We start from the raw sequence: 27,184 nt of genomic DNA on the forward strand, positions 1-27,184 counted from the left end.
CCCCCCCGAACCACACCCATTATCACCCGGACTTCTCTATTACACAACAGAATCTCTGCCCTGCCCCCCACCCTTCAACAAGACTTCCTACATATCTTCCCCCACCCCCACCCCCCGAACCACACCCATTATCACCCTGACTTCTTTATTACACAATACACTTACAACAGAATCACCGTCGACTGGAACCCCGGGGCGTAGAGGTGGACGGTATTGATGAGGTCAGAGGCGCGAACGACTGTGTCAGTCTGAATGGTTTGAAAGGTGGATGACTTTTATAGTTGATGATTCAGACTCAGAGTAATCTCCCTTCTATATCGAAGATAAAACTTACCAAAAAAGGTTTGTCTGGCTTATAGCAATTTACCTTTTGAAGTTTATAGGAACGACTGAGGGTGCAACATTTACCCTTGGACATTGATCCCTAGTGGGATCAGGTACATTGATCCCTAGTGGGTCAGGGACATCAGATCCCTAGTGGGGTTAGGGACATCAGATCCGTAGTGGGGTCAGGGACATTGATCCCTAGTGGGATCAGGGACATTGATCCCTAGTGGGGTCAGGGACATTTTATCCCTAGTGGGGTCAGATTGGTCCCTAGTGGGGTCAGGTACATTGATCCCTAGTGGGATCAGGGACATTGATCCCTAGTGGAGTCAGGGACATTGATCCCTAGTGGGGTCAGGGACATTGATCCCTAGTGGGGTCAGGGACATTGATCCCTAGTGGGGTCTGGTACATTGATCCCTAGTGGGATCAGGGACATTGATCCCTAGTGGGGTCAGGGACATTGATCCCTAGTGGGGTCAGGGACATTGATCCCTAGTGGGGTCAGGTTGGGTAGTTGGTGTATCCAGTAATACTCAATCGTTCTGAAGTTTTTTCATATGCTTTGTATTCCATAAACTGGACACTTATTTTTAGGTCGTACTTTCAAAATTCGTGAATGGCAACTTTGGTAGAGTGCAGGCTCTGCAACGGAAAGTTTGACTCCTACAGTTTTCTATTTTTTTTTTAATTTTTTTTTTAATTTTAATTCATATTTTCAAAATTTCAAATTACAACAACTACATTTCTGTAAAATGCATGATGACATGCAATTTTCATGTGATATTTCTTTTGAAAAGAACTTTTAACAAAATGTTCACAGCAGTGACAATGCAGTATTACCAAATTAGTTTAACATGTCGGTTCCTTTTACCGAATATATTTTTGTCGAAGATGGGGAGATCTGACGTTAGTTTACATCAAATGAAATCTTCCTTTTTTGTGAATTCATTTATCTGATGAAATAAAAAAAAAATGCCAGAATTTAGTGATTATATTCATAATTTGTACCGGCTGGTGCTAACATATTCACAGGGGGTGTACATTTCACTGAAAACTGGAACATTAGTTACATTTCTTGGCTATCTAGCCAGTGAAGTCCCTGAAGTTTTCGTTTTGCAGGGTTCATTTCCTTTCTGTGTTATTTCTGTTCAATTCAGTGGTAATTGTGTACCTGCTGTAAATGTATCAGTTGAATTCAATACTGCTTATTATGTACCCATTGAGTCTCCGCTGAGGTGACGATGTCGCCACAAAAGGCTCAAGGGATTGAATGTCCTGATAACTGGCGATGTTGACTGAGATGCCATGCTGTTTGCCTTTTGAACAGGTCTGGTTGACGTTTTAAGTCAGGAAACTTGATACAAAGTTTACTAAACAGATATTGAACCTCCCTGCGAAGTCAAGAGGTGAAAATGTCACGAGCTCGGTAGGTAGAAAAAGACATTTAAAGTTCCAGGTAGGCAATGAAAGGACAGATTTTTAAATGAAGACTTCAGAGTTCTGTAACTAGAATCATACACTTGAAAAGGAAATAGAAATTTGAGGCTTCAGTCTTTCTAGTTTCGGTCTGTCAAAAGTCTTATTAATAGAATATTTTTTTTGTAGGAAAATCAATCTTTACAAAACCTGTTTTTCTATGTAGTGGCTTTCCGGGGGTCAAAGTTCATACAGGTGTAGATGAACACAAAATATGTTCGTCCTTTACAACGACAAGTATTTCTTTAACAAGATTTTTTTTTCTCAATGAAAATTAAGGGTCAACATTTACCATTACAACATAAAACTATCTAATAGATAGAGTTTACTTTGATGATGTTATGGCAAGGGGTATAGCATTTAGTCTTGTTACTTTTAACGAGAAATTGAACAGGTAAGTTGTCTGCAGGTGAAATCTTACAGGTGTTTTCCTCATGATGAGATCATTAACAAAGATTTGGGGTGGTTCGAGGGAACAGGAAAATATTTTTACATTTCCTTGTAAGCAAAATTGTTGAAGTTTCAGCTTTTCTTTTCTTTGTTCAAGGATTTTTTCAAAAATATAATTCCTGTTAAAGATACCTTTAGGAGAGCATGTATGCTAGTGGTGTTAGATAAGTTTATAAATTATTTTTTAAGTCCTCGCCCCGTATCCATGAAACCATTCCCATTCTCAATTCTCAGGCATACCTGCAGGATTCTGTTCTCAAACCCATTTTCTTGTATTATAACTCGCTTAAATTAAACAATATGATAATAACTTCATGTGTAAACCCTGAATATTATATTCTGCTTCAAGTCTCTTCCAAATTCTTCAAATTGTTTTCAAAAATGTGAGGCATTATAGATTTAAGCACAAAATCTCGGTTTGAGTCTTGGAAAAGTGAGAGTGAGGAGATCTGTATAGTGTAGTGGTTGTGGGAGTGAGGAGACCTGTAGTGGTTGTGGGAGAGAGGAGATCTGTAGTGGTTGTGGGAGTGGGGAGACCTACAGTGGTTGTGGGAGTGAGTAGATCTGTAGTGGTTGTGGAAGAAACTTAGATATGCCACCACAGGTCCTGAATTCTTTTTGGGAGTGGTTGTGGGAGTGAGGAGATCTGTAGGGGTTGTGGGAGTGAGGAGACCTACAGTGTTTGTGGGAGTGAGGAGACCTGTAGTGGTTGTGGGGGGGAGGAGACCTACAGTGGTTGTGGGAGGGAGGAGATCTGTAGTGGTTGTGGGAGGGAGGAGATCTGTAGTGGTTGTGGGAGTGTGGAGACCTACAGTGGTTGTGGGAGGGAGGAGATCTGTAGTGGTTGTGGGAGGGAGGAGATCTGTAGTGGTTGTGGGAGGGAGGAGACCTGTAGTGGTGGTGGGAGTGAGGAGACCTGTAGTTGTTGTGGGAGAGAGGAGACCTGTAGTGGTTGTGGGAGTGTGGAGATCTGTAGTGGTTGTGGGAGTGAGAAGACCTGTAGTGGTTGTGGGAGTGAGGAGCCCTATAGTGGTTGTGGGAGTGAGGAGACCTGTAGGGGTTGTGGGAGTGAGGAGACCTGTAGTGGTTGGGGGAGTGAGGAGACCTGTAGTTGTTGTGGGTGTGAGGAGACCTGTAGCGGTTGTGGGAGGGAGGAGACCTACAGTGGTTGTGGGAGTGAGTAGATCTGTAGTGGTTGTGGAAGAAACTTAGATATGCCACCACAGGTCCTGAATTCTTTTTGGGAGTGGTTGTGGGAGTGAGGAGATCTGTAGGGGTTGTGGGAGTGAGGAGACCTACAGTGGTTGTGGGAGGGAGGAGATCTGTAGTGGTTGTGGGAGGGAGGAGACCTATAGTGGTTGGGGGAGAGAGGAGATCTGTAGTGGGTGTGGGAGTGAGGAGATCTGTAGTGGTTGGGGAAGAAACTTATATATGCCACCACAGGTCCTGAATTCTTTTTGGGAGTGGTTGTGGGAGTGAGGAGATCTGTAGGGGTTGTGGGAGTGAGGAGACCTGTAGTTGTTGTGGGAGGGAGGAGACCTGTAGTGGTGGTGGGAGTGAGGAGACCTGTAGTTGTTGTGGGAGAGAGGAGACCTGTAGTGGTTGTGGGAGTGAGGGGATCTGTAGTGGTTGTGGGGGTGAGGAGACCTGTAGTGGTTGTGGGAGAGAGGAGATCTGTAGTGGTTGTGGGAGTGTGGAGACCTACAGTGGTTGTGGGAGGGAGGAGATCTGTAGTGGTTGTGGGAGGGAGGAGATCTGTAGTGGTTGTGGGAGGGAGGAGACCTACAGTGGTTGTGGGAGTGAGTAGATCTGTAGTGGTTGTGGAAGAAACTTATATATGCCCCCACAGGTCCTGAATTCTTTTTGGGAGTGGTTGTGGGAGTGAGGAGATCTGTAGTGGTTGTGGGAGGGAGGAGACCTATAGTGGTTGTGGGAGTGAGGAGACCTGTCGTGGTTGTGGGAGGGAGGAGATCTGTAGTGGTTGTGGGAGGGAGGAGACCTACAGTGGTTGTGGGAGCGGGGAGATCTGTAGTGGTTGTGGGAGGGAGGAGATCTGTAGTGGTTGTGGGAGGGAGGAGACCTATAGTGGTTGTGGGAGTGAGGAGACCTATAGTGGTTGTGGGAGTGAGGAGATCTGCAGTGGTTGTGGGAGTGAGGAGATCTGTAGTTGTTGTGGGAGTGAGGAGACTTGTAGTGGTTGTGGGAGTGAGGAGACCTGCAGTGGTTGTGGGAGTGAGGAGATCTGGAGTGGTTGTGGGAGTGAGGAGAACTGTAGTGGTTGTGGGAGTGAGGAGACTTGTAGTGGTTGTGGGAGTGAGGAGACCTATAGTGGTTGTGGGAGTGAGGAGACCTACAGTGGTTGTGGGAGTGAGGAGATCTGTAGTGGTTGTGGAAGAAACTTATATATGCCACCACAGGTCCTGAATTCTTTTTGGGAGATTCAAATTCAGTTTTAAGGGTTTACACATTTTACCCAAGAAAGCAGGTATACTGCTTGTAATGGAATATGTATGTTGGCCTTTGACTTAGCTTGGCCTTTCAGGGGCAGACTCAGTAATACAGGTGTGTCATAGTTTGTGGGAATTTCATAGGTTGTATCTAAAGATTTTCAAATCCCTGGTAATCTGGGCGGCTATCTTCACAGCCAGGAAGCTTCAGGGGAAAAATTGATTTAACAAATTCATTACCAAAATCAAGTGGTTATGTAATTCTACTTATGTTGGATATTTATGTTTTGTAAAAATGTAAATTTTTAAATGATATGTAACTATTTTAGTATATTTTTTTTAATGTGAAAATTTGTTTAGAAAATTTGATATCTGTACTTGTGGCTAACAAGTCTTTGAATTGCTTGGCTAACCTTTGTATCTCTATATTTATCTCCCCTTAAGTCTGAATCCCAGTGGACGAGGTATTTGCCCCAATGATATAGATTTAATGGTCATTACTATATCTACAGCCCAGGAACTTACTAAATCCTGGAATGTAGTGACCGCCATGTTGTATATTTCTAGGCTTGTGTAATTAACACAGAATTCTCTCACAGCCATGTTGTATATTTCTAGGCTTGTGTAATAAACACAGAGTTCTATCACAGGCCATGTTGTATAATTTCTAGGCTTGCGTAATTATAAACACAGAATTCTCTCACAGCCATGTTGTATATTTCTAGGATTGTGTAATTAACACAGAGTTCTATCACAGGCCATGTTGTATGATTTCTAGGCTTGTGTAATTATAAACACAGAATTCTCTCACAGCCATGTTGTATATTTCTAGGCTTGGGTAATTATAAACACAGAATTCTCTCACAGCCATGTTGTATATTTCTAGGATTGTGTAATTAACACAGAGTTCTATCACAGGCCATGTTGTATGATTTCTAGGCTTGTGTAATTATAAACACAGAATTCTCTCACAGCCATGTTGTATATTTCTAGGATTGTGTAATTAACACAGAGTTCTATCACAGGCCATGTTGTATATTTCTAGTCTTGTGTAATCAACACAGAATTCTCTCACAGCCATGTTGTATATTTCTAGGCTTGTGTAATTATAAACCCAGAATTCTCTCACAGCCATGTTGTATATTTCTAGGCTTGGGTAATTATAAACACAGAATTCTCTCACAGCCATGTTGTATATTTCTAGGATTGTGTAATTAACACAGAGTTCTATCACAGGCCATGTTGTATGATTTCTAGGCTTGTGTAATTATAAACACAGAATTCTCTCACAGCCATGTTGTATATTTCTAGGATTGTGTAATTAACACAGAATTCTATCACAGGCCATGTTGTATATTTCTAGGCTTGTAATTAACACAGAATTCTCTCACAGCCATGTTGTATATTTCTAGGATTGTGTAATTAACACAGAATTCTATCACAGCCATGTTGTATATTTCTAGGCTTGTGTAATTAACACAGAGTTTTATCACAGGCCATGTTGTATAATTTCTAGGCTTGGGTAATTATAAACACAGAATTCTCTCACAGCCATGTTGTATATTTCTAGGCTTGTGTAATTATAAACACAGAATTCTCTCACAGCCATGTTGTATATTTCTAGGATTGTGTAATTAACACAGAGTTCTATCACAGGCCATGTTGTATATTTCTAGGCTTGTAATTAACACAGAATTCTCTCACAGCCATGTTGTATATTTCTAGGCTTGTGTAATTAACACAGAATTCTATCACAGGCCATGTTGTATATTTCTAGGCTTGCGTAAAAAATACAGAATTCTCTCACATGCCATATGTTGTATATTTCAAGGCTTGTGTTCATATCTACCAAGTAAGATCTTTGTCAATATTTTTATTGGTGCAATGATGGAGATAAATAAATGACTTTTTCATCTGCATGTGTTTTGATAATTATGTTGGCTTTTGCTTGTTTACAAGTGTATATATAGCTGAACTGCGCTGGGCTGTAAATAGTTGTGTCTTTGGGGACGGAGACTTAGAAAAAGGAAGGAGGAGTGTAGCGGAACTGGGCTGGGCTGTAAATAGTTGTGTCTTTGGGGACGGAGACTTAGAAAAAGGAAGGAGGAGTGTATATATAGCGGAACTGGGCTGGGCTGTAAATAGTTGTGTCTTTGGGGATGGAGACTTAGAAAAAGGAAGGAGGAGTGTAGCGGGACTGGGCTGGGCTGTAAATAGTTGTGTCTTTGGGGATGGAGACTTAGGAAAAGGAAGGAGAAGTGTAGCAGGACTGGGCTGGGTTGATCTTCGGCAACCATGTAGCTCAATTGGTAGAACGTCTGTCTTAAGTTTGGAGGGTCCCTGGTTTCTCTTTCTCCTGTTTCACAAGAAAACGCATTAATTGAATTGTGCAAATTTTTCAAAGAGACAAAATAGAGATTGGATTAATCTTCACGAGAGTCTTCCGGTTCACCTGTCAGAAAAATGCCCACTGGCCCTGTGTTCAGCTATGTGTTTGAAATTGTTCGTTGAGTCGGACTTAACATAAAGAATTTAAACTATTCAGTATGTTACTGTTTTCCTTGTAAACAATCACTTGTTTAGTTTTCACAGTTCATTTCTTTTGTGTAGTAATCCATAGTGGGTCTTGAATGCCAGGGGCAGATAATCCATGTGTGATCTAAATATCTGAGGGTATTATACTTGCATAACATTGAGTGCTAGAGATTGTGTATGGGAGCAATACCTTGTGTAGTGGCCACCATGCTGTGAATGAAAGAGATTGGTTGTTATAAAATCTAGATTGATAAATACACACAAAAATGTGGTCTTTTGCCAAGAGGAAGTATTAATTGGTTAAGATTTATTACAAAATGGGAAAAGAATAAGGAAGGATTATAATGAATATTATAATGTTTTATTGTATAATTTATTTTCTTGTCAATTTTGACTTAATTAAATCTTCAGAACTGAATAATCTTCAGAACTGACTTACAAACTTTTTTTCAACATTTTCTTCCCTTGAATACAAGAATCTCTCTGTGCAGCTGTGTTAGCTATTGCAGGTTTTTTTCATTTTTTTTTCATGAACAAATATCTTAATTTTAGTGTTTATATTGTATTCAGTATTAGAGAAGTAGACTTCCTCTTGATTCTTTCTTCCCACAGATGCAAATACCTTTTTGTACAGCTGGGTAACAACTATAAGATAATAAAAAGATAGAGTATGTCATTCATTGTATAATAAACAGGTGTTCTCCATGGGGGAGAATTAACCCGTGCTCAGAATTAAAAGCATACATAAAAGGTGTGTATATACCCCCGNTTCAGATGAAAATAATCAGATCTTAGAAAGTAAGAATTAAAGTTTCGAAAATTCACTGGTTGAAAATGCTAAATTTTAGTGTCCAAAATCGGAAGTCTCAAATATGGGGGGGGGGGGGGGGGGTAAGTATGAGATTGCAGGAACTTTTTTTCCTTATTTCCAAAAACACTGCCAGGCAGATATTTTGAAATCTGAAACATTTCAGGTATTTCTAGTGCCTTATATAACAAAACTCATCAGAAGCTATGATAAAAAAGACAGAATCGTTCTTAATGAGCTGTGTTTTATAGAATTTTTTCGTTATTTTAAATCTTTGATAAAACTCAATTAATAGCTGAAGATTTTTGTTCATACATTAAATAATGTTAGTTTGTATTTTAGTTGACTCCTTATTAACTCATTCACCCCTGAAGTTTCATAATGAACTATTCCAACATTTGAATTGGAAGAGTTCAAATGTGTCTTTAGGGGTGAATGAGTTAAAGGGTTTATATGTAAATTGTCTCGCTATCAGGTGAAGAATTCCTGTGTTTATATTAATTAAAGGTCTATAAACTGTAGGTTGTTTCACTCGAATCATAAGTACATATCTTTATGTACCCTCACGAACTGTGAGTTGCAGCAGACTTGTTTTATTATCTGTATACATTATAGCCTCGACATCAAAGACTCTTTATTAGGGTTAACGAGTTTGACCAATTGAGCAGGTGTAATGTCCACACCTGTTGAGCCAGGTGAGGTAAGATGGCACGCGACCTGTCAAAAGTAATATGTTGATATTTCTCTATGTATAGATACGCTATCTGCCTGAATCTGTGGTATCGAACTTCGAGGTGAGGAGAAACATAGATTTTGACATTTTTACAGGAAGAAAATATTTGGTCACCTGTATATGAAGTCACAGTTATTTAACTCATGCAACCCTGATATTTCATAATGGACTATTCCAACCTTTGAATTGGAAGAGTTCAAATGTGTCTTCAGGGGTGAATGAGTTAAATAATGTTTGACACAAAACAGGTTGGGAATGATCACCTGAGGGACAAGGCACAACTTTTGTGTTTTGTTATCAGAATGTTGTTGCCTTAAAACATATGTAGTTCTTCTCAATGTATTTATGTATCTCCACCATCAAAGAAATGTACGATCACATGAGACTCCCTCATTTTGACCCAAAATTTACCGATCTCCCTCGAAACTCCCTCTTTCAAGCCCAAACTCACACAAACTCAAAATCTACATCCTGTGGTCAAATGATCTACTAGTTACTAAAAGGTGTGTGTATATGATTATAACAGGTGTGTCTAATTTAAATGGAGTTGTTTTGATACATAAAAAGGGAAAGATAAATTGAGCAAAGCAGTTACAGTTGTGTTTCACACACTTTCTCCCTCATCGGAAATGTGGAATGAGGGAGATCTCCCTCATTGGAGGTTTCCGAGGTTGTGTAGTCGTGCTTGACTTAATTTATGCCACCAGATTGTCTGACGTTTAGCTAGGTAGTAAGGGCGGGGAAGGCTTAATGGCGTTCTTGTTTCACAAGATCTGTAACATTTCTTGTTTGTCTCGCCAGAAAAATGTAATGAAAATCAAAATTCACAGATTAAAATAGAGCGACATACTTATTAATCCATACTTGTCAACTCGTCCTATTTAGGTGGGAAACTCCCGATTTTGGACCCTTTAATTTAGTGTTTTCAACCATGTGCATTTGCAAAAGTATTGCTATAATAAGATCTAATGATTTCTCCTTAAAAAACAACTCAAAACATATATTTTAAAGCTTTTTTCTCTCTAGGGGGGTATATATATACTCATTTATTTGTAAATTTTGAGCATGCAGAATCCCACCCAAGGAAATTTCAAAAAGTTGGTAAGAATGATTAATCTCCAATCCAGGAATATTCCCAGCAGTTTTCTTATGTAAAATTGATCGGGCAGTGATCGACCTTACACCTTTTGTTATGAAGTGATAATCAGAAGACTTTGCTTACTGCTTGGTTACTGTCCTTTCTGGGGTTAAGAAGACCATATATTGACCTCAACAGCAGGCTATAATTGTATAGTGTTGGAGATGTATACACAGTGATGGTATATACCGTCAACACAAAAAACACAACTGTGCATTATTTGTACGTTCAGGAAATGTAATAAACATGTAGGACAGACATACCTACTAATATCTATATATGTTTGATGTTGTCTTAGCGATCACGGCCAGCTGTATTAATGGAAAAATGATATCTTTGCTGGTCACCGGGAAGGCAATCTGTAAACAACAGGACCTCTACCATAAACTTGTCTTGTATATCATAAATATAATAATGGTACAGTAGAATTATCTATATCTACTGATAGACATCATATATATCTTATTGTTTACAGTTAATGAAATAGACACACAAGTTATACACATGTAACTGTATACTCACAGGTGATATAACTAAATACACAGATGATATAACTAAATACACAGGTGATATAACTTAATACACAGGTGATATAACTTAATACACAGGTGATATAACTTAATATACAGGTAATATAACTTAATACACAGGGGATATAACTCAATACACAGGTGATATAACTTAATACACAGGTGATATAATTACTTAATACACTGGTGATATAATATAACTTAATACACATGTGATATAACTTAATACACATGTGATATAACTCAATACACAGCCGATATAATTACTTAATACACTAGTACTGGTAATATAACTTAATACACAGGTGATATAACTTAATACACAGGCGATATAACCTAACACACAGATAATATGTACAGACAAGGACAAGTATTTTTTAAATACTGTTTTAAATCAACCCCATTCTAATTATAGCTTTGTTGCAGACAAGTTGTCAATATTCAGGAATTACTGTTCACCATGAACTTGGTTTTGTCAGATCAAGTTAGTAGGATTCCATCAAAGTTAAAGGCAGATTTCCATAAAATGGTGAAGTCTAGCCACACCTTTGTCTCCAGACGATCAAAATCTATGGAAATTAGTTTTGCCTTTTACACTCCGATCAAATATCAACAAAAAAATAAACAAGGAGCAGTAAACATATTTATCTTACTATCAGCTAACGAGTACTAACGGCCGTGTCAACATTTTATATTTCACTTGTTTCTGTGAATGGTCCTCTATTCTTCATTGTTTAATGTTTTTCTGTATACCAGACTAGACTTAGTAAGATGTTCGCTCCATCGCACAGTATCAATGGAATCATGTCATCCAAAACGTCCACAAAATTCTTCCATTTCAATTCATAATTTGAAGTGTCAAACTAGATCTTACAGTGCATTAGATTTTCCTCAGTGATCCAAACACTTGTGTGACCCCTGATGTTTGCCTCTGATATTGTACCTGTTCAATTTTCCCATTTCTCATAATTTAATGACGTTTGTATGAAACGTGACCTAGATATTTGTAAAAAAAGTTTAACTTAATGTTCTTGGTCATGAAACGTTTCTTTTTGTGCTGTGATTAATTCAGTATGAAATGTTTACACAACATGTACAAAACTCGTAACACAGCTTTCAAAAAAATCCTTTTGTGCTCATTTTCCTTGAATACTGGCAGATTATATGGTAGTTAGTGGGGATTTTTATTTTTTTATACATGCTTATTTTTGTGAAATTTCACAAATTTTGTAATTGATTTCTTTGCCTTTTTTTTAAAGATTTGTTTTATTTTCCAGACTTTGTTCATACAGTAACCGGTCCTTAATTTCTTTTTAATAGAATTTTGATATCAGTGGACGCAGGCATTGCTGCCTCTATATCCACATCAATAGGATATTAGTGGACGCAGGCATTGCTGCCTCTATATCCACATCAATAGGATATCAGTGGACGCAGGCATTGCTGCCTCTATATCCACATCAATAGGATATTAGTGGACGCAGGCATTGCTGCCTCTATATCCACATCAATAGGATATCAGTGGACGCAGGCATTGCTGCCTCTATATCCACATCAATATAATTCAAAATTCATTGTGGTAAACATAAAATAAGCCTATATATATATACATATAAGGCGCTGTATGATCGTAATTCAACTTGCGATCTTTCCAGAATTTGTCCAAGTTTTTCTCAAAGTCAAGTACGTTTTTAGCTTTCAAATTTTTTGTTTTTGTTTTTTATTGTAGTGCGACTCGGGTAACTAATGTAGACCATGACTTCGTTGGTTAGAGTGAACATATAATGTGCAGCGGTCCAGAGTTTGAATCCTTGCCTGACGCCATTGTATTTTTACACTCTGAGCACTGTTGATAAATCAATTCGTTTACTTCATCTTCAGAATAATCTCAGAAATGTTTACCAGGTTATGGTGTTTTTTTCCGAAATGATTGATCAAAGTTAAAGTCATGTTGGAAATACAACTTGCCAATGTATGGTTATACAGTTTATATCAATATGATACAAGGATCGTTATTGAGTTAAGTTTTCGTCCTGATTTTTATCACGTTGTGGGGTTATATTAGTAGATCTTACTACGGTACAAATGTGTCTTAACCCTTTCACCCCTAAGTAACTTTAGTAGACTCTACCATCCATTATCTGGATGAGTCCATAATTAAGTCTACAGTGGTGAAAGTGTTAATACAGAATCATGTAAAGTTTGTACTCATGGGTGTGTGTTTCAAGGGAAAATATATTGGATTTAATAAAAAAAGAACTTTTCAATCATGAAAACAGTTTACACAGTCTCCTAATTTGTTACCGTGGCGACGTGTGGTGAGATATAGATATTGATTCCCAGACCATTACGACTGCAATACAACACACCCACTTAATCAGATAGAATTCACCATTTATGAATTATTTATTTCCGTGTGAATCGCCATGATTGACCAACATCTTGACGGAATATAAATGAAGAATTGAAAGTGAAATAAATATCTGGGGATCAAAAATAGAAATGTCTTCTGCCATGAAGCTTCATTGTCTCTATAAACAGTTTTATATTATAGTACATATACATGCTACATGTTACATGCTGCATTCTTCAGATTTCATTCTCTCTTTTTTTTTGCACAAATTTTGTTCAATTTTGAAATTTGTCCGAATATGGTTAAAAAAAATAAGGGTTTAAGGAAGTTGTATGTGAACCATTAGCAGTATTTTGGGGAAAAATTAAAGATTATATATTATTATTTATAAAACAAATTGAAACTATGAAGAAAATCTATCGAATTATCAAAATCATTTGTATGTATGAATATGTACAAACAGACCAGTTGTGGCGAGCTCTAGGGCTGACGCTGGTTTGGAAGTCGAGTTGAAGTCTATAAAGATCTGGTGACAATGTTCAAAAAGAGGATAATCAGAGAATTTTTCTAGAAAAATTTGGACAAACCAGAAAGGAAAAAAGGTCAGAAGGGAGAGATTTGTAACGGGGAATAATCAAAGTTGGAGAAATCAGAGAGAGAGAGAGATCAAATCTCCGAAAAGGGACGATTTTGCACTTCCTCTCCTCCTCCCTCCTATATAAGCGCTATAAAGATGAATTTGTCAGAGGTTAGGGAGGAGGGTGATTCATATAAATATAAGAAGATTTGAGGACAGTGTGTTATGTAATTAGAAATGGTAATCGTGAGAACAGAATTAAATAGATGTCAGATGAAAGTGAAAGAACTGAAGACAGAGTGTTGAGATCAAGAAGTTATTGTGAAACAAAATATGAATGGTGGTGTGGTTGATGAAAGGACAGGAAGCTAACTAGTCAGTCATCTAAAGAGGAATGGAGATCTGGTCAATTAGTGATAATTGAAGGTACAGACTGGAGCCCCGGGAACCTCTATTGACCATCTGATGGCTGTCCATCTACAGTTGACCAATAGAAATGTTAGTTAACTAATTTGCATATTAGACACTTCTTAGTTTTTAGTATAAGGGAGAGATACAGAAAGATAGTGACAGAGAAGGCAGACTGAGGGAGAGAGAAGGCATGAAGTACAGAGAGGCAGAACAGAGTCAGAGTTGGGAGATGGAAAGTGAGCCAGATTAGATCAGGATTGAAAGTGAGCTAAGATAGAAGGTGCTAGCAATGGTATGCAGAAGTAGGAACTGGAAGTTGGCAACAATAAAGAAATGAACTGGAAATGGACTTGAGTACTAATTCCCCAGACCGACGTCGGTCACATATTTATAAACGTAATTTTTTCCAACAATTATAAAACAAGAATTTATAACTTATATTAATCATCCTTAATGTTGGCCCAGATGTTAGCGCAGGGTGGGGGTGGGGGNGAGAAAACCTACGAGGTCGGGCAGGTGACCCAATACCTTTTCACATCCGATCAGGGGAATCAGACCCAGCCCACCTTGGTGGAAGGCGAGTGCGCTTTCCGATGTGCCACATGACCACCCTATGAATAGTTTTGATAAATCATTTCTGAAAAGGAATCCATACATTGCAGAATATTTATAAAGAAATTGAAATCATAAAATAAATGATTTACAAGTTTAACTATATCAGTTAGCCTCACCATGATCAATTGTATATACATTGTCTCACTACAGTTTATTCAAAATTGTGTTGAGTCAGTGCAGTATACGTGTACATATTAAATCAGAGTAAATTGAAACCAATTATATTGTCACCAAATAAAGACGGAAATTTCTCCCAAGCATCTCGGTGTCGAGGTTACGTTTGATGCAGTGATAATGACGAGGTTGAAGACTGGGCTTTCTGGGAGTGTATACCCTCGATTGACACATCGTAAAAATGATCCTTTTGTATGGCAATCTGATTCACTCGAAGTAATTGCTGTGGTCGGTGTACAGACTCGGTAAGATTAAGGATCCCTGTCCAACAGCATTATCCTTAAAGATCCCTACCCCACTGCTGGGAAAACACAGGAGAGTTCCTCTGTATTTTTTCATGCATACAGTATCCTCCCGTATATTTTGTTTTGGATATGACTGAAGTGAGACTACGCCAGGCTTAAGTAACGTTTACTTAAACGGCAACCTGTTTGTTAGGGAGACAGTACAATTATAACGATTCAATGTCCAGTATTAAAAACCCTGATTTTGTTTCTCCCTCTTTATAATGTTTCAAGAAAGCTCTGTAAGGTACGGTTTTCTTTTCGGAAATCATTTGTCAAAGCTATAGGCATGCTGGGAAAAAAGTTTAAATACATAGTTGTAACAGTTTTTGACAGTGGAACGGGGAACCTTAAGTACATGTGTCTATAAATGTATAGTGGGAACAATCTACTTGTATGAATTTGTTAGAAGTACAGCTTCACTTAATGTCATGTTGCTTAATGTCATTTTCCTGTTGCATGCTGGGAAAAATGTTTAAAGAAATAGTTGTAACAGTTTTTGACAGTGGAACGGGGAACCTTAAGTACATGTGTCTATAAATGTACAGTGGGAACAATCTACTTGTATGAATTTGTTAGAAGTACAGCTTCACTTAATGTCATGTTGCTTAATGTCATTTTCCTGTTAATATCATTTTTTCGTGCTATTTATTGCTTTGAACAAAGTTTGCTTTATATCAACTGATCTGACTTGAGCTTTTATTTGAACAATCACATTCTGCTGCCATATCTCATACAACTCCCATGTAAAATTAACTGTGCTGGCATAAAACTATGAGAACAATTAATTTATTACTCTTCTTGTAATTGGTCTTAGGGTCCATCTTTACTAATGTTATAACAACGGTAGGATGGGGGGGGGGGGGGGGATTCAGTTTTTAAATAAAAAACAATAGTTAAGTACATATAATTCAATTTGTACCCAAGAAATTATAACGAAATCCCAGTTGTTTACGAATTGAATTTATTTCGAGTGTTAAAAGTCTTTTCTGACCTCTCACAGGGAACGTTTTAAAGTGAAGAAAATATTTTTGCAGATATCTCCCAAGACTTTCATTAGCCTGTAAAATCTAGCTCAGTAAATAGAGTCCTTTCTGAACTATTATGAATGTTTATCTCAAAACGCTTTTACTTTAAGTTCAATTCATGGTAGATTATTAAAGATCTCTTTTGCATGACCGAGTTTGATGGCCCACCTAATGTGTTTACGAGTCATTAATTGTTGTAGGTTGAACAGGTAAGTTTATGGACCCTGGGCTTACCTCCAGTACAGCATTAACATCCAATCTAAGGTCGAAGGGACAGAAGTTTTAAAGAACACAGAAATCATCTATAGTATTTATTAAAATATATCTGGATTAAAAGAAAACATTGATTTTACGTCCCAAAAGTTTGAGAGGCATTGGAATTTAATTGACATGTAATTCTGCTTTAAAAATATAAAAAAAGTGTTTTCTATCAAATGATCTTCTTTTAGTTGTACAAAAAAAAGTAAACAGGATTCTCATGGGGAGAGATAGATTTATTCTTATAAGAAGAGAAAAATCTATTCTTATCAGGGGAAATAAATCTAGTCTAATCAAGAATAAATCTAGTCTAATCAAGAATAAATCTAGTCTGATAGAGGGAAATAAATCTAGCCTAATCAAGAATAAATCTAGTCTTTAATAACTTTTTGTAAAGAAGATCGATGCCAACATTTTTTCTTTTGGGAAGATATTTTATGATTTATAGCATACTTTGAAATTGTCATCTGAATTTGGAAAAAAAATTGGCAATTTCTTACAATTTTTTTCAAAAATGTTAAAATGGTTATAATGAAGAAACCCCTCAAAGCTCAGATAATGAGTTTGAATTCAATGTTGTAAAAACAGGGACATTATATTTAAACTGCCTTTATTAGGGGTTTGGCTGTATTTATATGGAGGTATATGTAAAGGAAATAATGATCTATCGGGGTTTACATATTATTAGGTCACCTGAGCTTTGCTCAAGTGACCTATTCTGATCGCTTTCCGTCCGTCGTCGTCCGTCATGCGTCGTGTGTAAACTTTTTACATTTTCAACTTCTTCTCAAGATCCAGTGGATGGATTTTTTTCAAACTTGGTCAGAATCATCCTTGGTAGATGAGGCTACAAAATTGTAAAATTGGGGCCCCAAAGGGAAAATTAACCAATATTTCAAAAATCTTCTTCTCCAGACTCAGAGGTACTACAGTCATTTTCTCAGATCATCAGGGGCTTTACTTAAATTGTAAATTTCAGGACCCCCGAGCTATCCGTTCTCCCTTGGGGAGGGGGTAAAGTTTACTATAGTTTATATAGGGAAATAACACTTTTGGGTATATTTTTTTCCATTTTCAGCAGAGAATTACTCAAACTTAGTCAGAATCATCTTTGGTGAATGAGAGTATTACTTTGTAAAATTGGGATTCCTGCCCCATCCCCAGGGGCTAGGGCGGGGCCCCAAAGGGAATATTTACCAATATTTTCAAATTCTTATCCTTTGATGACATGACAAGTATTGTATTTCACTTAGTTTACGTGCTGATTTCCACATCACATCTAAACAATAAAATAAAGCTACCAGTATCTATGATATAACTCAGGTGACCGCTAAGGCCCTTGGGCCTCTTGTTTTTACTAATCATAATTTTATAACATAAGTATTAATTATCTTGCTATGTATATAGCCATATAATTCTATCAAGTTTGTTTCCACAGAGTGACAGATTTATTAAACTTTATATCATCCTTGGCTATAAATTGGACATGATATGATACCTGAGGTGTGTCAGGATCGGTAATGTTAACAGCCTGGCTCTAACTACCACTACTGTGTATAGCCGTTAAAACTTCATGTCAACATTGGACTGTTAGTATATCTAGATCTGTGGCGGATTGATGACCTGAAATCACAACTAGGCGGAATGTCCCCAGGGCATAGATCTAGAGCTGTCTGATGAGCTAGCTAGCATCACACAGGACTCGTTATATAGCCTGGTGGGAGGGATGATAGCAAACAGAACAGCCTGGGGAGAGGGATGATAGCTAACAGAACAACCTGGGGAGAGGGATGATAGCAAACAGGATAGTCTGGGGGAGGGATGATAGCAAACAGAACAGCCTGGGGGAGGGATGATAGCAAACAGAACAGCATAGTGGAGGGATGATAGCAAACAGAACAGCATAGGGAGGGACAATAGCAAACAGAACAGCCTTGGGAGGGATGATAGAAAACAGGATAGTCTGGGGAGAGGGATGATAGCAAACAGGACAGCCTGGGGAGAGGGATGATAGCAAACAGAACAGCCTGGGGGATGGATGATAGCAAACAGAACAGCCTTGGGAGGGATGATAGCAAACAGAACAGCATAGGGGAGGGATAATAGCAAACAGAATAGTCTGGAGGAGGGATGATAGCAAACTACAGAACAGGATGGGGAGGGATGATAGCTAACAGGACAACATAGGGGTGAGGAGGAATTATAGCAAACAGGACAGCCTGGAAGAGGGATGATAGCAAACAGAACAACCTGGGGGAGGGATGATAGCAAACAGGACAGCCTGGGGAGAGGGATGATAGCAAACAGGGCAGCCTGGGGAGAGGGATGATAGCAAACAGTGCAGCCTGGGGAGAGGGATGATAGCAAACAGGACAGCCTGGGAGAGGGATGATAGTAAACAGAACAACCGGGGGGAGGGATGATAGCAAACAGGATAGCCTGGGAGAGGGATGATAGCAAACAGGACTGCCTGGGAGAGGGAATTTGATAGTAAACAGAACAACCTGGGGAGGGATGATAGCAAACAGAACAGCATAGTGGAGGGATGATAGCAAACAGAACAGCCTGGGGAGGGATGATAGCAAACAGAACAGCCTGGGGAAAGGGATGATAGCAAACAGAACTGCTAGAATGGAGGAAACTACAGAACAGAATGGGGAGGGAGGATACTAAACAGGACAGCTTAGGGGAGGTCTGATAGCAACCAGAACAGCATGCATAGGGGAGTGATGATACCAAAATTAAACTACAGAACAGAATGGGGGAGGGAGGATACTAAACAGGACAGCTTGGAGGAGGTCGGATAGCAACCAGAACAGCATGCATAGGGGAGTGATGATAGCAAACTAATCCGCCATACATACCATCGTGTCCCAGGTGGCTGAGTTGGATACTTGGACTGTATAATGATCTTGGATGGAGGGAATTCGGTGTTGACCCCTTGTGTTGTTACACACAGAAAACGGATAATTTTGTTTAATTATAAATGTCCTGCAAGGCATTATTTTCTTACTGACAAGATTCATCAAAGCTAATGTTTAGCCAAAGTCGGGTACAGGAAAATTAAAGTGCAGCGTGATTAACACTCTTCTTTCAATAGGGGGATTTACCATCTAGCTAGACCCTCAAGGTGAAGCTAACACGTCTTAGTGAACTCTTTTCTCCAGGTGATCGAGGCTTTAATTGAATCCCTCTATCTTGGGCTTTCAAAATCCCGCTTGACAATTTCTCTATAGACTGTTAGCGTCAGTTTTGCCTGTTTCTAGACCCTCAATGTGATGACAGAGTGCTAATCCTGTTATCAAGATGAAAACAAAGTCAACCCTCTTGACCGGCAGAATGTATTTACTAACACAGGGATGGTCACTAAACGAGATAATGTTACCTGGCTAGACAGGTGTCCTGCCTGTTGACCATCTACCTGTAACTCTATATTAGTAGACTGACCGCTTTCAACTTTTCCTGTCACAAAAACACCGTTCACAGATAGAATTTAATTATTGAACGTATAAATATATTTACATAAACGATTGATGGTGGACATTGTTCATATCATGTGACTTGTTTGTCGACCTCAGTGAATGATAAATTTCTTAGATGACCTGATGCGACCCAAGATAAATTTTATTCCATCATGCCTGAAAGCCTTTCTTTTATTTCCTGAAGCAAATTTATGTCTGGAGACTTTGACCAGCTTTACTTGGGTACATTAAGGATAAACGCTTTACCTCACTGTATTAATAGCCTTCATAACAAAAGAGTTTTGCACATCTTTTAGGTTACATTAAGGCTATATGGTACCTTTCTGTAAAATGCATCTCTGGTCCAATGAAATTACACACTGTAAACCTTTAAATTGACTTTTACAAATGAAATTATACATTTTTGTCTCTCCGCTACAGAGTGGAAGCAAGACTTAGTACGTGTTGCTTTTCCGGTGACGGCGGTAACATTAAGTTTTTGCGTTTAAGTTAGTTTCTCTGAAAGTATAAGTGTTAGACCAACCCAGCTTAGACCATAGATGCATTGGATGAGTGTTCATCTCAATTAACCCATATATGTATCAAATGGTGGATGCAGTCTCCCTTTTATGGTCCATTGTCTTTGTCAGCATCTCCATCAACATACTGTTTTTACGTTTAAGTTATAGTTTCTCTGAATTGAGTCACGGCACGGCACTGTGTTGTATCTTTTAGCAAGATATTTACTCCACTTGTTCCAGTCTACTCAGCTGTAAATGCATCTTAGGTAATACAACTCAGCCCATAATTCATCAAATGCTGGATGCACCCTACCTTTCATGGTCCATTGACTTTGTCAGCATCTCCATCAACATTATGTTTTTGCGTTTAAGTTAGTTTCTCTGAAACTATAAGTGCTAGACCAACCAAACTTGGACCATAGATTGAATTGATGGTCAACACGGGGCACAGGTATATGCGTAAGACATGATTAATCTGAATGGCTTGTTTTAAAAATTATTTTAAAACATTTATCAGTTTTGACGATCCTTTCAATTGATGTTAACAATTGATAATGACAACCACAGCTTGACAAGATCAAACTACACATACAGTACCGTTAATAATCCCATGCCTGGTGATAAGCCCGCCTCCAATTCAACATGTTTTCATGCACAGGCCCCCTGGGGTGACCAGTAAACTACGGTAACAGTTTTACAAAAATAAAGCTTAATCAAAGTGAGTCATCATATAAATAGAGGCTGACATTTTATACTTCAGACTTAAAGTGTCCAGCTGGAATTTTGTTTTGACATTTTTAAGTCATGATGTAAATTCTAATGCTGAACATTTATACTTCTATTTATACATCTATCACTCAGGCAGTTTGAAGTCAAGGATAACTGAATTACTTTAATGCCGTACGTTTTATTGCCAAACCTACATATCATTTTGACAATTAGATATGATTATTAATCAATTGAGATCAGTTTCAGGGTTATATTCGTGGAGGTCTCTGATGTGTGATGGATGGAATACATTAAGTGACATCAGATAATGAATAAATTTCATTATATCAGTTAACAAAATCAATGGTAGATGTCGTTTATAATCATACTTTAAATTCTTTACATTTTGTTTCACCTAGAATTAAGACTTTAGAGGAAATGGAATTTTTAATACCATGGAGCCGTAATTAACCCTTTACACCACTGTAGACCATAATGGACACATCCAGATCAATGCATGATAGAGTCTACTAAAGTTACATAGGGGTGAAAGGGTTAACACATTAATAATTCTTATATACCACTTTATCACAACCTAGTTTGTAGGTTGTCAAAAAGAGGTTCACAAATTATTATCCGTGGTTATAGGGCCTTTGCAACCAGCCAATATCTTTCTCAATTCCCTGGGGAGCATACAGCCGGTGCTGCCATTTCAGTGCTCACAGCTAGCTTCTGCAATTCTAGCACTGCCCAACCACATACTCATTTACAGCTGTGTAGACTGGAAAAAACAGTAAAGTATCTTGCTCAAGGATACAACACAGTGCTGTGCCGTGATTCAAACCTGCAACCGTTCGGTCATGAGCCGGCATCTCTAATTGAGAAATGAGGGAAATCTAATTGAGGATTGAGGAATGAGGGAGATCTCCCTCATTGGAGCATACTTGCAAACTCTCCCTATTTTCGAGGGACACTCCCGATTTTGGACTCAGAAATTAAGCATTTTTAACCAGTGAATTTGCTAAACTATTTCATGTGAAAGATCAGGAAAAAGACGCCATTGAAAAGTGTTATTTTTCACAGGGTGTACATGCAGTCACCTTTTATTTATGTTTTTTTTTTAAATTCTGAGCATGTGCAATTTCCCCAATGGAAATTTCAAAAAGGTTGGCAAGTATGGTTGAAGGTTTCAGAATTTAACAGTTAATGCCTTCACCTTCGTTCCTAACAAAATTGTCTGAAGTCATGAATCTGCTGGATGTCTGGGAGAATTTTATTTAGGTAAAGGTTGATATAAATCGGTTTCCAGGCTGAATGTTGTTGGATAGTGTATGGCATTAACTATCCTGTAACGGTCATTACATTTTGGCAATTTTAATCTCAAATGATAGACAGAAAAATATCTTCCGTTAGAAAAAAGAAAACTGTTAAACTCAATCACCCCTGAAATTTCATAACAAACTATTCTAACCTTTGAATTGGGAGAGTTCAAATGTGTTTTTATGGGTGAATGAATTAATTTGTCCACATTTTTTTCATTTGTTTTAATATTTTACTGTGTTCAGCAATATACTGATTTTTGTCAAAATTATGAAATTATTCTGAATTAAAATTGTCAATATGCATTTTTCTAATTTATGCAGTAAGTTAATGGTCAAATTTATCCTGTTAATAATTGAGAATTTTATTTAATTATTTACCTGGAATTTTTAAAAACAGTTCTAGCTTTGAAACAAACACTATTAAAACCATGATTTATACATTAATGTGTCTATAGATTTATGTTGGTTTGTTGTGAGCTGATTTACGTTGGTCGGTCGTAAGTAGAAATTACTTGCTCCACCCACATTTGAGCTACTTATTTATTTGAGCTACTTATTACAAGCGTGATATGTACAACATCTGGGACGAATCCACTCAGGTTTTAACTCAGTCACCCCTCAAGACACATTTGGACTCTTCCAATTCAAAGGTTGGAATAGATCATTATGAAATTTCAGGGGTGAATGGGTTAAAAGTACATTCCTGGTAGCCTATGTAAACAGTATGCCAGGACTGGAATGTCAACACGGATCGATATACGATAAAAAACATGAAGTACACAAAAGAGAGAATTCTTTTAAATCGCTTTTTTTGTTTTTTTTTATTTAATCACTTAAGTATAACTGGGAGATCCATCTTAACACAAATTAGGACTGGATATTGGAAAGCAAACCCATATTGCATTGTATTTGTTTCACAGAATTAAACATTCTCTGAGGACGTGTTTTTGAATTCTTGTGACTATTTCATGTGTTATATTCTGATCAATAATATATTCTATTGATGTGTTTGAGCAAGTGTTGTCCCAGTTTTAATTATTTCAACACCATGGACCTACAAATTTCCAGGTGAACAAGGTGGACACACATTATTTCGCTCCAGCTAAATTTATTACCGATATTAATGACATAATTAATTTACAAAACTAATGTCCATCCTGTTCCAACATGTACTATTGTCACCCATTTGTATATGTGTATTCTTTTCACTGTATTGTGTATGAGAATAAAACAATTGTCCATTGTCAAATAAGAACCAGAAATTAAAAGAACAAAGAAAACTCTTTATTGCCTAATTACCTGTCAATTGTTTAACACCTGTTGTATAATAATTGGGTTTTTATTTTGCAGACTGGCATATTGTATATATTCTGCCATACCACAATAAGCTGGTTTACTCGTGATATTCCCTACCGTAATACTGGTATTGCTTTATTTACATTGTATCTTCATGATCACTGCAAACCTTTGTGGCTAGCATCTAAGAAAACAGCTAATGTCACAAGAGTTATCTCCCTTGCTTCTCTTATTAAACATGTGTTATATGGGTAGCAAATAGTTCTGTTATGATAATTTTACACCTGAAAAAGATTATTAACTCATTCATCCCTGAAGATACACTTGAACTCTTCTAAATCAAAGTTTGGAATAGTTTATTATGAAATTTCAGGGGTGAATGAGTTAAAATAATTAAATTTATTAAAGTCTGAAAATAAACAGTCAGTTTATGCAATTTTACCCTTTCACCACTAGTACTGTAGACCATAATGAACTCATCCAGATCAATGCAATGGTAGAGTCTACTAAAGTGACATAGGGGTGAAAGGGTTAACTTCTGATTGTCAAGTGGAATAAGCTCCCTCCTGAAACTGTATCTATACTAAGCCTGACAACAAACCCTCACAAATTAAGCCTCTATCGTCACTTTGCAAAAATAAACTATTAATACTTTCTTTCAAAAACTTTCTTCTTCCCATCTACACCTCCAATCCTCTGACATTATACAATCTTCAAATTGTTGAAGAGGATCAGTATCATGTAGAAGTAGAAGTCACTAATTTGTAATCTTTTCTTGCTTTTTATAATCAGATGATTTTGTCCTGAATTTCCTTTTTCTTTTTTTTGAAGGTGATATATACTTTCACTTTTCAGTTTTGTTTGACAGTTACATGAGAATTAAAGCAAGAATAAGTAGCATTATTGTTTTGTTCAGCACTTTAGCTGTAATTGATCTCTATGTTGTGTATTTCAGTCCTAGAGCCAGTTCTACCACCTCCACCGCAGTTTGAGAGTGACCTGTTTGCAAAACCTCAACCTCCTGTTGTCATAACACCCATTCAGACAGCCAATCAGAACACTCCCCTGGACAATCAGGATAGGCAGAATCAGGATGAAGGCCCCAGAGGTGAGAGATGACAACTGTGTGGTATACTACTAGTATTTACTTTCTTGTTATAATTATTTGTCAGAGAGGAAGAAGCTACATAATAATGTACAGCAAAATGGTAAGTTTTCGCCCAAGTGTTATTTTTCAGTTCAATTTCGGGGAGAATTCAATGTAAGGGTAATTTTGTCTCGCCTCCACAAAGAAGAGGACGCGAGACTAAGGTGTTGCTTTTCCAGTAACGGTGGCGTCAACATGAAGTTTATGCATTTAAAGTTATTTTCACTGAAAGTATATAAGTGCTAGACCAACCAAACTTGGACCGGAGCATGTCTGTTGATGCACCTTAGGTAACCATGCATGTATCAAATGCTGGCCATGATGCACCCTACCTTTCATGGTCCATTGACTTTGTCAGCATCTCAATCAACATTAAGTTTTCTTTAAAAATATAAGTGCTTTTTGAGACTAAATCAGCAGAATTTCTCCACACTATGTTTTATAGTTAAAATCTGCTCATGATTTATTGTACAGAAAGGCTTAATGTGGTTTACTGTATCAGTAAGCAAGTACAGGTTATATTATTTCCAGTACTTTTAAGAAAGTTTAAACTTGTTACGGTATATTGGTATAATATATATAGTTTCTCCCTGAAGATATATACGTTGCACTACCTGCCAACCCTAGCATAATATAGCATGTAGGAGACTTCGAGAACACAGGATTGAAACGTACAGGTTGTAAACAGAACGTACGACAGAGAGGCATGTAAACAGAACGTACGACAGAGAGGCATGTAAACAGAACGTATGACAGAGAGGCATGTACTTTTGTTAGGCTTTGGAGTGAGGAATCAGTCAGAAACGGTAACAAGAGGAAACTTGAAAGATATATATATTCCCATGCCAGTCAACAACATCGATCCTGAGGCAAAACTCTTTCACATCTCGTACTGTCAAAACCTGGAACATTCTTCCAGAGGACATTGTTTCTGCTCCAAATATCAACACTTTTGAGAACAGAATATAGATAAACTTTGGCAGAATGAAGAACTTTCGTTACTATAACTACAGGGCAAATTTAATTAACAATGAACTTTAAATTTATTTTGAACAATTATTTAATTTATTCCCCATATTGGAAATTAACTCTATCCTCATTTAAATACATGTTTTAAGTCAAGTGGTATTTTTTACCATGTCTGGGCATGGGGCCAATTGGTTAATATAATGCATCTGACATTCTGCTACCACTAGCCCTCCACCACTGGGTCGCGGGTTCGGGCAGTCGCCAGGTACTAGCCGCAGGTTACATGGTGTTTTTTCTCTGGAAACTCTGTCTTTTCTCCATCACCGAAATTTGACTCATATCCTTAAATGACCATAGCTGTTAATTAGGACCTAAAACAAAAACAAACCAAATTTTACCATTGTCCTCACCAGGCCAGCCTCGGTCAGCCAACTAAATTGAGCACTCTGTAGAAATAAATAATTATGAGGTGAGGGATGAAAAGTGTAACTGATGGTCATTCAAAGTCATCCAGTTGCTAATTAGTTCATAGGAACAGCAGACACACATATGTATGGAATTCCTTAAGTGTTGACTGGGAGGCATGGAGGTGTGTCCCTCAGGTAGGTCGGAGTAGATCTCACCTGTTTTTCCAGCACAGGTGAAAACACAATACCTTAATTAGGAGTACAGGTGTAAACATGGTAATCACATCAGACCTACAAATCTTGGGGCCTCATAAGGGGTACTTCATGTATTATTGAATGTCGGTTTTATTTAATTAAAATATTAAAGTTGTGCTAACAAAAATATCTTCTGAAGATACAGTATAAACAAGATATTAGTGTAAAATCAGGTAAAAATTGTAAAAAAAATAAAAATTTAAAACATGTTTTTTTTTTGTTCCTTATGGTACCCCGATATGTATCATAGTGTGAACTTTGTGCAGGTACCGGTTATTTGTTAATAAATGCCAGCTTGGTCAGTTAGTACATTCTCTCTCGGTAGAAATGGGGAACATCTTCCGAATGTTCAGCTCATTAAGTAAGCCAAATGTGGAACATACTCAAATATATGTTCAACAAAATTTCACAACAATTTGTAAGTCATGGAGCTTTGTACATCAAGAAAAAGGTGGGAAGTTTGTCATAAAGGAATTGGATCTCAAAGGTACAGTAATATTTTAATAATAATAATAGATATGACATACAAGTACTTGCCAACTTTTTAACATTTCCATGGGGGAGATTACTGTGTGTGTTACCCCTTAGAGACAAAATAACCCTTTAAAATGACATGTTTTGAGTTGTTCTTTCAGATGAAATAATGAGATCTTAGAATATAGAAATAGCAAATTCACTGGTTGAAATGCTTTATTAAACGGTCCAAAATGGGATATCGAGTCTCCTTCATAATAAGTATGATAGGATCAGATGGGGGAGTAATTATACAATCCCAAGGGCTTGTAATCCCTATGGCGTTTTCGTACCTCATCTAAGAGTTAATTTTAAGTACGTTTGACAAAAATTTGCAGGAGAAAGTTTTTATATGTCGTTTTGAATAAGAACAGTCATGTTTATTCAGATAAAAGGCACTACAACTACACAAGTAGTATAAACAAATAAACAAACAAG

The 27,184-nt window shown here is 37.5% G+C and overlaps 1 protein-coding gene across 7 annotated transcripts in view; it reads left to right on the plus strand.

Moving 5' to 3' along the window:
• The window catches only part of LOC110456786 (titin homolog), a 168,110-nt gene that overhangs the window by 114,672 nt on the left and 26,254 nt on the right, over positions 1 to 27,184 (plus strand). For all 7 annotated transcript variants that reach the window (XM_021507750.1, XM_021507756.1, XM_021507764.1 and 4 more), the window contains one exon: positions 24,411 to 24,563. In XM_021507750.1, the coding sequence (XP_021363425.1) occupies positions 24,411 to 24,563 (153 nt within the window). The remainder of the gene's footprint in view (positions 1 to 24,410; positions 24,564 to 27,184) is intronic.

The sequence above is a fragment of the Mizuhopecten yessoensis genome, unplaced genomic scaffold (assembly GCF_002113885.1).
Source record: "Mizuhopecten yessoensis strain PY_sf001 unplaced genomic scaffold, ASM211388v2 scaffold1059, whole genome shotgun sequence".
NCBI lineage: Eukaryota > Metazoa > Mollusca > Bivalvia > Pectinida > Pectinidae > Mizuhopecten > Mizuhopecten yessoensis.